At 51.4% G+C, this 16,335-nt stretch overlaps 1 protein-coding gene across 1 annotated transcript; it reads right to left on the reverse strand.

Annotated features, from left to right (window-relative positions):
* Positions 1 to 1,445: 1,445 nt before the first annotated feature.
* IGFBPL1 (insulin like growth factor binding protein like 1) lies at positions 1,446 to 13,091 on the reverse strand (the record flags this gene model as incomplete). Its single annotated transcript, XM_084236785.1, has 4 exons — positions 1,446 to 1,595; positions 3,467 to 3,583; positions 4,239 to 4,348; positions 12,644 to 13,091. The coding sequence occupies 4 exons, from the start codon at positions 13,089 to 13,091 to the stop codon at positions 1,446 to 1,448; spliced, it is 825 nt and encodes a 274-aa protein (XP_084092911.1).
* Between the last annotated feature and the right edge of the window lie 3,244 nt (positions 13,092 to 16,335).

A 16,335-nucleotide genomic window follows, 5' to 3' on the forward strand; every position in this document is an offset into this window, starting at 1 on the left:
CATACAAGCATATAGGATGAAGGTCTTGACACTTGACTGTGTAAATGTCTATGAGAATATATATACTTTTGTAACATGAAGTCATGATTCAGGAAGGCAACTGGAACAGCCACCTCCTCACTGTGCAGAATCCCCACTGGATGGTTTTACACTTTGCATTTTCCTCCCCACTTCTGGGAACTCTAGCTACTCACATTTCCATCCTTCAACTCCAGGGCCCTGTCCTCAGGGGTGTCTTCCTTGCTTTTCCCAGTTCTAAGCCTCTTTTCTCTCCTCAGTCTCACCCTGCCCTTTGTTCTTTAACATTTGCACCCCTTCTTCTATAAGGACAGTTCATTCTTTGTTCTTCTGTGCAGCCCCTACAGACCCCGGCCAGGGAGGGTACACAGAGTGGCTGACAGAATAGTACTGTTACAACTACAGCAAAATGCTTCTGCTTTTCATACACGATGAAACTTGCGTCTTATTTTTCCTGCTCTATTAAAAACCCGTTGGTCAGCCTTGGTGATGGTGCCTGTCTGTGGCCGTTCCTTCCTCTGTTCCTGTGAGAGGATTGTGAGCCTCTGCCCATGGCCTCCCGGGGGAGGAGCAACATCTGTCCTCCAGGGCTGCTGGAGTGGTCCTGTGACTTAGCCCGTGGACTTCTGCAGCTATGACACAAGTCGTACCTGAGCAGAAACAGCCTGTGTGCTGGGCTCGGCCTCTTGCTCATGTCCTTGACCACAGAATGGACACAGCTCACTGGGGCTGCTTCTCCAGCTGCATCCCCAGACAAGGGAGTGGAGACACAGCCAGTCCACACAGATGTGAGCAAAGGATAAAGGTGATGGCTGTGCAGCAGCAAGCTCTGCAGGTTGTTAGGCAGCAACAGATGGTTAATAAAGGGGTGCATTCAAAGTTCACCTGCAGGGGGCAGATGCTACTCCAGCTCTCATCCAGGGGACAGAGGACTAAGAGCCACTGGGTGGGGGAGAGGCAGATTCTCCTGGAGATGCTCTGCTAAGCAGGCACACACAGTGCTGAGGACAGACGGCAGGGCCTGCAGACAGTAGGGCTGCCCACAGGGAAGAACTGGAAGCAGGCCTGCCTCCCTGCATGCAGGCTTCCGTGGTGCTCTCCCCGGACAGTGTCTGCTCTCTGGCCTTCTCTAGGAAGGCCTGGAGGGAATAGTCCCTTCAGTTTCAGAAACAGAAAAAAAGACTGGCCTTTCCCACCTTATGGACGCCCATCACGTTCACAGGTCCTGCCTCTGCATGACGGCTGGGAAGCCTGGGGTGGTGTGTGTGTGTGGAACATATGAGTCTCTACCTGCTTACTGCATTACGTTCCTGCTCATTTTGCTCTCCTTGATTTGCGTATTGCTCTTTTTCATTATAAGCCATCTCAATCTCTTGTGACCTGGTGTGTAAATAGTGAAGAGGACTTAGAACAGGTACGTTACTGCATCACAGGCGGTCCTCCAGAGCTGGCAGGCGGGGCTTCTGGTATCTGCTGGGCTCTGTAACGGTCACCGTGCCGTGGGACTGGGCCTCCCCAAGCATGTTGGCTGAATGGCACTGGTACACCCCCTCATCTTCCTTTCTCAGGGGGTTGATCTAGAAATCAAGCAAGCACATTGTATGGTAAATGAGTTAAAAATCAGGCTTTTTACACCCTCCTGTTGTCGTTAGCCTCTGTGACCAGCACCTGCGGTCTTGCACGTGCACCTGTAACTATGGACACCTGAGCCCCAGAGCACAGGGCATGCGCATATGTAAACATACACCTGCGCTGGGGCAAGGGGATATAAGGGCAGCGGGCAGCGGGCAACGGGCAACGGGCAACGTCGCTCTGAGGCAGAAGGGACGAGAGAGCGGAGACAGCCGGAGGAATATTGTGAGAAAGCTAGTCTGTCCCCTGAATCGGCATTAAAGGCCTGTGAAAATCTACTGAAGGCTACAAAATTGTCTTTTTTATCTGCGAGAACTGCCAATGAAACTCCCTGGCCTAGGATGGTTGCAAAATGCACGTTTACATGGTCAGATGTGGCACAGCAAGATCACACGCTTATTTGGTTCTTTGGGGAGCACTTGTTCCCTCTCGGAGTAAGAAAGTCGACTCCACTCCTGCTCTTGCCTCAGCTGCCGAGCCGCCCGAGTTCCTTCTCAGCTCCCTCTCTACTGGGGCTCTCAGTTTAATGCTTCCTCTGCACCCCTGTCCTTTGCTGTCCCCTGGTCCTTTCGCTCCAGGAGATAGGGACAGAGCATAAGGAAAAGACTGAAATTTGAAAGAACAGCGGTCTTCTGAGCAAGGACTGGCCCACGCCGCTTCCAGCAGAAGCAGCCTAAAAAGCCACAGACCCTCCTGCATCCGGCCTGTCTCAGTGGAGTGGGGAAGAGTCCCCAAGACCCCAGAGCTGGGGTGAAATGAGAGCACCTCAGACAGCAACCAGTGCTCATGCCGTGCATGGCGCGCCCCCCACCAGCCCGCTGCTCTTGCCTCGGTTTTGGTAACAAGTGCTCAGCTGTGAGCCACTCTACAGACCAAAGGTCCATGCGGTCATCTCATCCTGAACCCCTGCCGATTGGGGGTGAGCAGTGAGCGTCGCTACCCGCCTGCGACAGGAGACTCACGGGTAAGTCAGAGACTCCAGTGTGGCAGGGCCCCGGGATGCTGTCAGTCCACAGTCCTCTCTTTACAACCGTGGACACTGCTGCTCAGACATGCAGTGGCGAGCCCAACATGGAACCCTGTCTCACCCCTCCGTGGCGTTCTCCACCCTGGCAGACATGCTGCAGGTGGCTCCAGAGAGCTCTGCAGGCACCAATGTGCCATCTTTCCTCTTTATCAGCCACGTGCTAGTGTGTCATTGTTCTGTGGCTGTTGTAGCCAGTTACCACAAACTTAGTAAACTGAAACAATACGAATTCTTTACCTATTCTTGGGGTAAGAAGGCATCCTACTGGGTCTCTGGGCTAAAGGTTAAGAGGTAAGCAGGGCTGCCTTCTTTCCGGAGACCCCAGGGGAAAATCCGTGTGTTGCCGTTCCCATTCTGAGGCTGTCTGTGTTCCTTGGCTTGTAGCCCCCCTTTTCCATCTTCAAAGCCAGCAATGGCAGGTCATGTCTTTCTCACATGACAATCTCTCTGGCTGTCCCCCTTCTGCCTCTCTCCCACATTTAAAGAACTCTTGTGATGACACTGGTCCCACCCAAATAATCTAGGATAACATCCTCATTTAAGTTAGCTAATCAACAACTTTAATCCCTTCTTGCCACATAACAGGGATTAGGGCATGAACATCTTTCCAGGCCAGAACTCTGCCATGGCAGATCACTTATGCTTTCAGGGGTTAAAGCCTTTGCCCTGCTTTTCTGAGAAATGGACAAGAACAGCCTTGAAGTGTGTAATGTGTTATAGATATATAAAGGGTGCTTTCTACAGGCCAGTCAGTCCTAGCTATTAATTCTAAACAAATGAGACACTTACCAAAATCCAGGCTGTGGTCTCGTGGTCTGAAGGGCCCCCCCGCACCTGGACAGCTATATTGACATGGTCCCCAGGCAAGTCTTCCAGCACCTGGGTACCCTCAGGAGACTGGGTGACCTACAGAGGACAGAGAAGCCAGCGTGGTTTAGGAAAAACATAGTGGACAAGGATCACCCCACTGACTGCCCTCACTGTCCTCATTCTCCTACTGGCCCAATGTCCTCATTCACATCCAGCACCTCTTATTCCTACCAAAATGACATCAGTAGCTTTTAAAACCTAAATGTATGTATGGACAGCACCCCCTGCTGGATAGCAGGGATGTGGACACCACCAATTCAATTTGCTATGGCCCCTGTCAGGGCTGTTAAGGGAACAACGTGCCCTCTGATGCATGCCAGTCTCTCAAAGACTAATCTGCAAGAAGATTCAGATTTGGAATGAGACTGGGTTATCTGCTAGGTCTTTCTAAAACCAGATCCAGTGGTGTAGGCTCTAATTTATTCAAGCTGATCTGGGATGGATAAACAGCAGAACTTCCTAAGCCAAGGAAGCAAATGATAGAAGAAGGATGGTAGCTCCCCCTTCTCTGGGGAGGACTTTGGGGGGCAAAGTTTTGAAGCAAAAATCTGGAGGTAGGGGAGTGGCATATAAGGTATCTTCTTTTAATTCTCTGGTCCACATATAAGATATACACACCTATACACTTAAAAGAAAAAAGTTATTCCTCTCCCCTCCCCTCTTCCCCCCAGGAGATCTTGGATAGAAATACCTTCCTCCATGTGATGACAGGACTAGGCACAGCCCTCACCTCACAGGACAGATACACTTGTGCACCGGTGACATTGTGAACACTCCGGGGTGGAATGACAACCACAGGAGCTGGCAGAAAAGACAAGGAGCATGACCTTTATGTCAGGGTCTAAGCACCGGCCTCTAAAACTCCATGGGCCGAGAGCCTGTTGGGTCAGTGTAACAGGGGAGCAGCTGAAAACCCTCCACACACAAAGAGCAGGTTACTCCTAGGCAAGGAATCATAGAAGAGTCTCCCTTGGCCCTGGATGGATGCCTACATGTTTCCCGGCCCACCGTCTTTGTCCTACAACCAGGCAACTTTCCAATGTCACCCAGCACGCTTGCAGCAGAGCTCCTGTCTGGCCTCACTCCCTCCCAGGGTTCCTTCCAGGCACCCAGATGCCATCTGCTTACAACTCAACAAAATGACAAGAGGCAGGCTCTGGGAGGGGCTGGTGTCACTTCACCAGCAGCGGAGTCTTCTAACAGATGGGCTTTTCTCCTTCCACTTGGAGGGCGTTTCAAAGAATAATGCCATGCAGAGCAGCTGCACTCACCCTGGTGCCCACACCCGCTGTGGTCTGCTCAAGACACCCATTTGCACATCCTAGAAGCACAGATCCACGTGGTGGCCTCCCTCACTCCACACACACCTCCCCAATCCAAAGGGCAAAACTGCTGACGATGGAGCTTTTGAATCAGGGACTTGGCAATGTGGGTCAATGTGCAGATGGGAGAGAGGTGAGGGCGGGCATGGGCCCTCGGGATGACCTGGAGAGCTGGCAGGCTTCTGTGCTAGAAATGCTTAGCTGCGACTCCTCGCTTGCCTCCTCTCTGCCTGACATCTGCTTTGCTCACACTGGGACTGAAAGAATCAAGTTGAGCAGCCTCAGCCTTGCCTTCAGGTCCTCCATCCAGTCCTTTGGTGCCCTCAGGGCCCACACTGCCTGCCTTCCCTCTGCAGGGACTGTAAACCACCCCCCCCCACCCCAAGCTCCAGGGGTGGACAGCTCCCCACCTGGCAGGACCTAAAGGTTATGCAGCTAAGACCAGGACCAGAGGTCTGACCTCTTTTAGCTGCTGAGTCGCACCCTGCCTTGCAGTCTAGGTGCTTCCATCTGGTCTCACCTGCACTGGGCGGCCCGTACTGCCCACCTTGGTATGCAGCCCCATGATGTCTTGGGCAAGGTGCAATGTAGAGGTCCTGTGAGGGAAATGCTTTCTGTTGGGGTGCTGGTGTAGAAGGTAGAGCTAATGCCCCCTGCTCCACATGGTGGTTCAGCTGGTCTAATCGCAGAATGAGTTGGCAAGTAATGGCTCAAGTTACATGACACACAAGTGGGGGCAGGAGCAGGTCTGGGAGACAGATGACTGCATGAACAAACACACTCATTCTCCGGCCATCAAATAGCAGTCTATGACTCCTGGGGCTTGATCTGGTGTCTCAAGGACAGCCCTGTCGTTCTCCACACAACAGCTCTGGGGAGGTAGAGGGTGCTGTCCACCTGGGTGAGGCTGCCAGAAAAAAATAACAAAGGGCAGGAGACAAAAAGGCTGGAAAAAGAGGGGCAAGAGATGGGGAGACAGGAGCTAGATATGAGACTGGTCTGGTCTTTCAGACAAATGGGAAGTTGATGTTTTCAAGCTAATGCCAAAAACTCCCTGGTAAATAGCCTTAGATGACAGTCTCGAATTGGAAGGGCCCTCTGGCATCCCAACTCTCCCAGATTCCCTGACTCTCTGCAGTGTGCTCATTTAGCTTCTCCTTGTATACCTCCAGTGACAGAGCACTCACTACCTACAGAAGCCAGTCCCTTCCAATCTTATCCCCTTCTGCTAATAAGAAGGTACTTGGCCTCACCTGGAGCTAAGACTTACTTCCTTGTTCCTCCTACTTGTCAATCTCAGGACTGATGAACTCTAGTGGGTTGAATACAGGCATTGCCACCCCACCTGCTGGCTGCCCTCCCCATTCCCAGCCTGCATGACCCATCCTACCTGATTGACCCCCAAGCACCATGCCCTAGCCATGTTCCTGAGCATGGCCAAAGTCCCCCCCCCCCCCATGAAACGAGGTCCCAGGCGTCTCACATTGCTGGCTGCCCCTCAGCCACCTGCCTGGCTGCCACAAAGAATCACAACATCCTGTGCTACTCCGGCAGAGGCCCCATCTGCAAGGGATGACAAAGAGAATCTAATGTATTCATGTCCTTCGGGAGCCCAAACCAGTCCTCAAATGGCTCGCTGTGGGAACAATCAGAGCCGTGTCTTCTTCCAAAGCCCTCAATGGGCTCTGAAGGGACACTCAATCAGTGTGTTGTATTTTCCTTCATGTGAAGTCATAAATTTTAAATGAGATTTCATCCATCCTTCTCAGGCCTAAATGAATAAACCTGTAAATCACATTTCATCTTTCTCCTCAATTTTCACTCTCCTCTTTCAATAACTGCAATTAAGAAAGAGTGTCTTAGAAATAATGTCTGGGCCACTGATTTTGTGGCAGAAAATACCATTTCTTTTACAAAAGAGTGCCCTGCTTTGGATGATAAAGGGACAATCAAATTCTCATCTATTTAAAAATTTACATACAATACATTTACACTCCCCGGGTACAGTTCTACATTTGGACAATGCATACAGTTGTGTGATCCCACTATAACTGAATTCTGTTCTCTCAGAACATTTCTTAAAAGTGCTTTACGATCATTCTTTGTCATAACAGTAGCAATGGTGATAACGCTGTCCGGGCGGGCACCAGCACTTGCTGTCTGCTTATAGGTTGTGGGAGAATTTTCTAGCAGTCTCACCAGCTGCCAGCTAGGGGAGCTAGCCAGGGTCACCCAGTCTGAACTGGTGTGGGAGACAAGGGCCTGGTTCTGAAACTTGAGTTCTGTTACCCCATTTTGCCTTCTCTCCAGAGGACACCCGCACATACACTACTGCTTTCACCCTCACACCAGCCCCACTTTTATCCCCATTTTGCAGATGAGGAAAGCAAAACTCAGAAAGGTGAAGGGGCCTGGAGGAGCACCCTTAATTCCACACTGATTTCCTTTTAATGGTTATTGATTAACCATTTGTGTACATAACTAATTTCAGGGAGATGGCCTCCCAGCTCAACACAGGCACATGCTTCACTCACTCGACAGCCACCCTCCAATGCCACTGCTCTTACACAGGACCCCACCCCCGCCCCGCCGTCCACCGAAAATCACCCTATTTTTGAGTCTGTGTTATTTTGTTCCCTACTCATTGTTAAACACTTATCTGACTGGCCTCCATTCCAGAATAAGCACAAGTTCCTTTGGGATTGTTTGTGAGTCCCCAAGAAAATTCCCAGGTTCACCTATTTGTTAAGAGAACTCACAGGACTCAGCATAGGTATGTTCACAGCTATGATTTATTACGTAAAGGAGACAATGCAAATCAGCAAAGGGAAAGGGCTCGGGGGAGATGATCAGGGAAAGCCAAAATTCCAGATCATGACGAGCATTGGTGTGGAGGATTGCACATCGTGTACAGAGTTCAGGCACAGTGAGCTCCCCTTCTCAGCTCTGGGAATGGTGAGGACCCTCCTAAAATCCCAGTTTGCAGACTCCAGGCCAGGGTGCACCTTGCCAGCAGACCTTTCTAAGGAAACAGTCACAGAACTGTTCTTTCCTGCACAATGAAAACCTCCAACATCACCCCCAGGGAAGAGAGTGTGTGCGGATACCACGAGATGGAAGCTGCATCCTCAACACCAGCAGGACATTCCTGGTCCCCAAGGGCTCATTTGAGGGTGGTGCTGGGGTGCTTAATGCCAATAACAACCCCAGAGAGGTGGGATCCAGGTTCAAATACTACCCCTGACAAGCCCCAGGGCTGGCACTTGGATTCAGTTTCTTCTTTAAAATGGGCACAAAATTCATTCTCCTTCCCATCCCCTCTCTGTAGGCTGTTGTGAGGAATGATTACAAGAACCCCTGCAGACCATAAAAGGCTTCCACAGAAGAATCTGAGCACTCAGCAGCTAGGTGACCCCTCAGGTGATCTGCCATAGGTGCTTGCTTGGGACCCTCTCCTGGACTCTGCTCAGCGGGGATATGTGTGGGCCCTGCCTGGAGGCCCCAGAGGCATGGCCTTGCTCTGGCGAGCCTCATAATGTCCTGTTCTGGCAGCCAGAGCTACCACACTCTTGGAAAAGTCAAGGTTTTCCATTCTATCTGCCTTTGACAAAAGAAATGTGGTCTCTAAGATGCAGGGCAGTACCTGGTGAGTCCAGTGTCTGAATGCGCCAGCTTCATCTCTAGCTCTTGCTAAATTCTTGTATGCTTCTGCTTGTGCCAACAACAGCTCTCAGATGGCACAAATGCACTCATCAGGTAACACAGGAAAGTCATCCAGGGGTGCACGCACAGAGGCAACACTGTGGCCGGGCAAAAGGGTACCCAGGGAAATGCCAGTGCTGGAGGTCCCTCGCCAACCACAGAACGTGGGCAAACTGCTAACCATTTCCTCCTTATCTGTAAATGAATGACTGTGGCTGCACATCCTCTGGGGTGAAAGGGGAGACTGGATATCACTGTGTTATTAACCGCGTGGGTTTGTACAAATGAAAAGGGTTGATGTTCTTATTACAGTGTGTGGGGATCTGTCCCCACCCCATCAACTAAAGTGGTCCTTGATGGCCAGAATGCAAGATCTTTCCAAATGCCTCTGAGATTTCTTTGAAGTTAGTGGTGCTAGGGAAAGACGGAATATCAGAAGTCATCCCCCCCAGGACCCCATCTGCATGTATGAAAAAGCACACAACCAAAGGGTTTAATGATCAATGTGCCGAACAGCCCTGATAATTTATGCTAATAGTCATGTTACAGATGTGGAACGAGAAACAGCTTAATCCGGCTCCCTGCAGCCTGTGCCTCAAATCCCCTCCCGCGGCATGAAAGGCTTTTGAGCACGAGGCCCCCTTTCTTTGTCCCTCTCACAAAGTGGTATTTGCTGCTTCTCCCGGTTACCTGGTAACACATGCCTTGCACAGGCTGAGATTTCTAAGTGGAGCTGGAATTTCAACCGAGGTAAATTTTTTAAGACCCAGGATCAAGCTCACAGAAGCTTCGGGGGCTGGGTGCCCCAGTGGGCACTGGCATGGATTCTGTTCCCATTGAATTTAACATTCAAACCCACCCCAACCTGCTGTGTGTAGGATCACAATCCCCTCCCTGTGTAAACAAAAGGTGGGGGGAGAGTACACTGAGCAGCCCAGCCTTTTAAAGTAATGTGATGACAATAATAATGCCACGCCACCTTGTAGTGGAGGAACAGAATCAATAATTTAGTACAGAATGAAGTTTCATCCCTCAGCCTGGCCCCCAAGAATTGGGATGACTCTGTCCTGAACTACCCTGGGGCCTCCTCCCTCTCCGAGCCTAGGTTCATGCTGGGTCTCCCTTTGTCCCCTGCTCAGCCCAGGGATTTTCTTCTGGTCTTTTGGGCTCCTCTCAGATGCTTCCTCTTCTGTGAAGCTACCCCATCTCCCTCAGGAGCCCTCACCCAGCTCTAGACAGAGGCACTAGTAATAGGCCTAGAGGGAAAAACAGGAAGGGGGATCCAGACTGAGAAAGATTGCAGGCTGGCCTGCTGGCAGCCCCATCCTAGCCAGGTTGCCAGTGAGTTAGACATGCATGGCCCCATGTGAAAAGAGCCTGAAAACCCAGTCTGGAGCCCCAACTTGACTGGGAACCAGCCAGGTTCCAGGAAAGTCCCTTCCGCGCACCTCCATTTTTCTCTCTATTCAACAACTGTGAGACCTGGCTCAGGTAGTCGTAAAAATCGACTAAGATGTATACAAAAGCAGTGGCAACAATAAAGAATCATTCATATAGGAATACAGTGGATCTTCGATAAATGTGCACTGATGACAGAATTACTCTCAATATCAGGCATTTTGGTATTTCAGAGAATGAGAGGAAAGGTCAGAATTTAAGCCTGAAAACTGTCTCCAAATGGCACTTAGGGGCACGTATAAGGATGCTACCCCACAGCTGCACAGTCTAAAAACTGTTTCCGGAGGCCTCATTCCACTGAATCCAGGCTCACTTATATTGGGAGTTGTGCAGGGTGATTTTATTTCCAATATAGAACAACAGCTGCTGCTCCCACTGGTTCAGTTTTTCTTCAGCAGGGAGCCCTAGGGGCATTGTTAAAAAGTGCTCCTGCTGTGTCCTCTGAATAAAGGAGGGCTGGAGGGCAGTGCAGAAGGAGGTGCCCTCCTTCCCTGGGAAACCATCCCCCATTCACACCTTCAGGATTCACAGTGACACAAGAAGAGCAGGGCCCACATAAACATTTCAGGACAAAAAGCAACTGGAAAACAGTGCGAGGGTCTGCGGTGGATGGCACAATCACTGGTGGGGAAGGAGGGCTGGATTCTGGGGAGGCGGGATGCCTGTCACGAAAGGGATCATTGAAAGTGGCTTCGGAATGGCCTCCGATTGGCCCTGTGAACATCTTCACTCCCCGGGGCATGTGCCTGGGGCGGGCTTCAGTGCCCGTAGATCAGAGTGGAGGGGCTGTCACATTTACTTGTCATTTGGTAATTTTCAATGAATTAGGGGTTTGGGGTTTCCATCTGCCATCTGTCCGCACTCTGGTAACCATAGCAACCGCCACCTGCCTGACTTAACGCTATCTATTCCTGTCCTGAAAGAGCCCTGAACGGGGTGTTGGGGACCTGGGGGTTGGTCTGGTTTTACTGGTCACCCTGGGCAAGTCTCCTGTCCCGCTGTGTCACTGTGTCTTAGTCTCCACTACCTAATAGCAGAACTGTCCTAAATGTCTTCAAGGTGCTCTCTCTCTGCAATAGACACCACTCCAGGGGGCAATCATCTGAGCCCATCAGCACAGGCTGGATTCTGGGGCCCTGGTCAGCATTTCTTCTGTCTCCTGCATGTGGAATGAAAGTGTTACTTGTCTAGAGACAAAGAGAACTGCTGAGGAAAGCAGACTTGTGAAAAAGAAATGGCAGGAAGGAGTAGGAGGAAGGAGACAGGACTAGTGAAATGCCAGGGGCAGAAACAAAGGTTCAAAGAGGAAGGGACCTTAACAGCGCTCTGCAGGAGCTGAGTGGGCCCAGGGGTAGAGACCAGCTCAAGGTCACTCAGGGAACCAGCAGGGGTGCGGGAAGCCTCAGCCAAGTCTCTCCTTCATCGGAGGCCCATCCAGGTTGCAGGGCTGCCCCGGGGCCTCCTCAAGGAACTAAGCATTGTTTTCCCTGCACCTTCCTGCCCTGTCTCCAACAACCAGCTGGGTCCCCAGGGTATGAGTAAATATACCTTGAATGTTAAGGGGGTGGGGTACTGGACGGATGGATATTATTAGACACTTCCCAAGACGTCTTTGTTGACTTAGGCATTTTGGTCTGGACTCGTTCTCCAGGCCCAGGTCAGAATTCCGTTCAAGATACCTGAACCCCAAGCTGAACTCCTTGGTATTCATCAGCCACCAGCTCAAGCACTCTCTGCTCTCACCACCCCCTCCAGGCAGCATACACACCGGGAGTTCTCCAAAACCTAATGGGCCAGCAGGGTGCTTTGCTAGACATCCCTATCCTGCTTTCTGGGTGATTTTTATTTAACTTTAAAAACTTACACACTTAGAACAGGGACAATGATAGCACCATAGATGCCTTTGCTGTAAAGTTAATGAAGCTTAAATTTCTAGGTCCCTAGCAATTGATGACTTTCTATTCCTTTACTTAAAGTGGAACATTCCAAATAATATAAACCTTAGCTCCACAAAAGCCAGGTGTGTCTCCTTTTCAGAGCTTAGGTTTCCAGGGGTCTGACCTGTCCTGGATGGGAGCTCCTTCGCACCCCCAGCAGGGCCCCACCCAGGGTTCTGGCCAGGTTACTCCTGAGTCCTGGTCTGGGACTCCTCTTCGTCCTGCTCTGGCATCTTCATCTCCCCCCACAGCCCTTCCCTCCCCCTTGATTCAAACCACCGGGCCAGGCCCGGTGGTTAAGTGGGGGGGACTTAGACTCAGTGAGAATCATTCCATTCCCCACCTCCCAGCTCGTGGAGGCAAACATGTCAGGTCTACAAATAAATGCACGAGCAAGTACTTAAGTACCGAAAGGAGTAGCAGGCTGACCAAAATATTGAGCAGCTCCGTGGCTGTTGTCTCCATGAGCTTGGTAAGGAAGGAGGCAGGATGTGTCTTCCTGCCCCTGTCTCCCTCACCCTGTAGCTAGATGAGAAAAAAACTGCTCCAGAACAGAAAACTGAGGCCTAGGTGGCGCATTCCATTGCTGTACCGGGGAATCTTTTGGCCCACACCCCAGAATTTGGGGTCCCGCTTCCTCCACCCTTCCCAGCACTGTGGGTCCAAGCCGAACTCACCAAATTCGCAGGGGCCATCGTGCGCCTTGTGCAGGTGGCCCAGGTGCGCGCGGAGCGCGTGCCGGGCGCGCAGGCGCAGCGCACAGACGCTGGGGTAGGAGCGGCCGTCGGAGCCGCAGACGGCGCCGCGCTGCGCGCACACGCAGAGCCCGGTGCCCTCCGGTGCCGTCCCCGCGGCGCGGCTCGCGCACACCAGCCCGGGGCCACAGCGAGCGCCCGCCCGGCCCCCGCAGCTCGCGCCCTCAGCGCCCAGGCAGCGCGCGCAGCAGCCGCACTCGTCGCGCGCGGCGATCCAGGGCTCCGGGCAGCGCGCGGGCGCCGGGCAGAGCTCCGGCCGGCACTGGCCGCACTCGGGCCGGCGGTCACCGGTGCCGCGAAGCCCGAAGCCCGGGGCCAGCGGCGGCAGCAGGAGAAGCAATAGCGGGAAGAGCAAGGGCGAGCGTGGCATGGTCTGCTCCCGGACGGCAGTGGCGCCTCTGCTTCGCGCTCCGCTAGGAGCGCGCAGCGCAGCCACCCCGCCCGCCCCGCGGCCGCTGATTGGCCGGGTCTGCACCGCGGGGCGCCCGCAGACGGCTGCCGGCCCACAGCCAGCTTGGCGGGGTGGGCTCCCGCAAGCGCTGGGCGACAAGCTGGAGAATGTGCTGAGACCCACACTCTGATGCCCAACGGCCTCTTGAGGAAACAGATCCCGTCAGGACGGGAGCTTGCCCTAAATCGCTGTGGTGGCGAGGATTGCGTGTCCGGTGTCCAGATTCAGGGCTCCAATACTATGCCCTGAATCCTTCCAGACGCCGCACATTCTCTTGTCTTTTGCATTACTAAGTTTTCAGAGTATTATTTCATACAAGGATGATGTGGTTTGAAATTTCAAAGTTTACAAATGGGTGTAAGGATGAAAAGAGGGTTTCTCTTCCACCCTGTATCCCAATCCAAACCAGCCTCAAGAGGTCACTCTTGCCAGGTCCTGTGTCCCTTTCTGGGAATATTGCACGCCTATAAAAGCACGTGTGATTGTATGAACCATCTCCTTAAACATACACACACGCGCTACACATTACAACCCTCTTGATTTTTCATCTGTGGTATTTCCTGTCCCTTGCAAGCTCTCATCCTGCTTCCTGTGTAATTAATGAAGCATAGTTTAATTGGCTGTTCCTCCCCACTCCCCTTAAAACTACTTAGAGTCCTGGTGCATTTCACCTATACAGTGATTTGGATTGTGATGAGATGCTGTCTTTTGAATTGACAATGGGCTTTTAAATTTTGCACAGTTTTGAAGTCCAAAAGTTGTAGTTGTTTAACCAATATTTCCAAGCTTTTGTTACTACAAAGAGTGCTCTGCTGAATGTTGTGGTGCACAAGTGTCAACAAATTTGTGGTTTAGTGGGGAGTGTGTGTTGGAAACACACAGTGGAACAAGGTCTTGCAGTCAGTTATTTATTTATGTGTCCCCTATGCCTGCTTGGAGCCAGGCTCTGTGGACCCGTGCCTGACCTGGTCTTGGCAGGAGACCCAGACAAGAAACCCAAGGGAATGTTGATGGCTGGACTTTGATGTATAGCTAAGTGAAGACACTGGCTGGAGGGAGAGACTTGCTAAGCAGGTTTTATGGCTGATTTTTCCTGCCTTCACTTCCCCTAGCCTGCATTCATCCTGCGTTGTTTTCTTTGTCTGAACTCCTAGAAAAGAAGATAGCCTCCCGGACTCTGGGAAGACCAATGACAGCTCTCAGATATGTCCATTTTGCTTTTCAAGTCCTTCCTCCCTAGTTTGTGATCTTTCAGCGGATAACCTCACCCAACAAAGAGTTCCTTGCAGAGGCCACCTGATAGCGTGGTCAGAGCACAGCTAGCTCTTCCTGTATAAGCATATAGCATCTGTATTGTTAGGCATTGTGGGGGTGGGTGGCAATGAGGACTAAATATAATGTAGGCATAGTACCAGCAGGGCTGTCAGTCCTTCTTAACAATTGCTTTCAACCAGGAGGCTGCTGTCTTTACCTGGAATGGCCTTTTAAAGTGTTCATATGGGCCTCCCCTGGTGACGCAGCGGTTGAGCGCTGGGCTGCAAAGCTGCGAGCAGCCTCTGAAGTGCCAGTTCGGATCCCTGGCCGCCGGCAAGGGTCCCACATGGCACGACAGACCTCTCCTGTTGCCCGCTGCTCCCCTTCAGCAGTGTATTTCGTCAGTCTGCCTGTTCTGTTCCCTGCTCTGGCTCTGATGAATTCTCTGACCCTCCCGTGCTTCTGACTGTACCCAGTGCTTGTATCAATCAATCAATCAATCAATCAATCAATCTTAAAGTGTTCATACTTCTTGCCCCTCTGCGCGCTTCTATGAATCTTTCTTAAGGAAAGATGTGTGAGGATTTCCTCCTAGAATTGGTTACCATAGCAAACAATTGGAAATGATCTGAATGCCCACTAACAAGCAATGACTAAATAAATTGTTATTTATACCTCCAACAATAGAGGATAGAGGATAATGTGGACACTGAAAATGAGGAAGATGTAGGTAAACTGAAATGCCATTTATAGCAATATGGATGGAGCTAGAAGGGATTATGCTCAGTGAAATAAGGTATAAGGAAAAGAAAAATATCAGATGCTTTCACTTATAGGAGGAATATAGGGGAACCAAATAAGGAATCAGGGGAAAAATAATAACAAGTAAAAAAAAATTAACAAGTGACTATAAATCAAAGACATTCTGCAGGGCAGGGGAAGGGAGAGGCATCTAAACAGGGAGGGAAGAGCACAAGAGACTATGGTGATGGTGCACAGGTGAATGGGTGGTGGGAATTCTATGGGCACTACCCCTGAGAGGAGAAAGCATATGTTGTACAAAAATAAACAATGATGTAAAATATATATAAATAAATTATATTTAAAAATAAATAAACCTCAAAAAAGATGTTTGTAATGTGTTGTTTAGTGAATAGCAGTTATAAAATGTATGTCTAATTGTAAAGATGTGGTTGCACATACATGCAGAAATTCAAGATTGTTTAACGATATGAAGAAAATAGGGAAAAAAAGTTAATAGGGAGGAAAAGCGGCAGGTCCCAGTGAGAACTGGGACACAGAAGATAAACGGACGACTCTAGCAAACTGCCCGAAGAAGAAAGTTGCCATAAAAGAGGACGAGAAGGGAGGGAAGCGCAGAACCCTGCTCCCCTCCCCCGCCCACAGAGGCGGCACTCTCCGACCGGCAGAGACGAGGGAAACAACAAACCAAAACGCCCAACAAGAAAAACGGATGCAGCAAGCGGGACTGTGAGTGGAAAGGAACTATTTCAGCCACCACACCCCGTGAACGGGAGCTGAGGCGAACCCTGCAGGTCCACCGCGGAGGTGAGCTCCAGGCGCCATTAAAGAGAGCCCCGCCCACCAGGAGGAGACCAGCACCAGCACACAGCCCTGGCCGCCCGGTAAGCTTGCGCGAAAGCGGCGCTCGGATTGCAGCTGCCCAGGCCCCTGCGCCTGCGACCTAGGCTTGCGGGGAGACGGCGGAGGCCCTCCCTGAGTGAGCAGGAACAAGGCGCCCAGGCAGGGGAGCGGGATTCAAAAGGCGCCATTCCCGCGCCACTGATCTGGGCTACAGCCCGTGTCCTGGAACTGAGGGCTTTGGAACTGAGACCCGGGCGGAGGCCCTCCCTGAGTGAGCAGGAACAAGGCGCCCAGGCAGGGGAGC

Source organism: Talpa europaea, assembly GCF_964194135.1.
Source record: "Talpa europaea genome assembly, chromosome: 7".
Classification (NCBI taxonomy): Eukaryota; Metazoa; Chordata; class Mammalia; order Eulipotyphla; family Talpidae; genus Talpa; species Talpa europaea.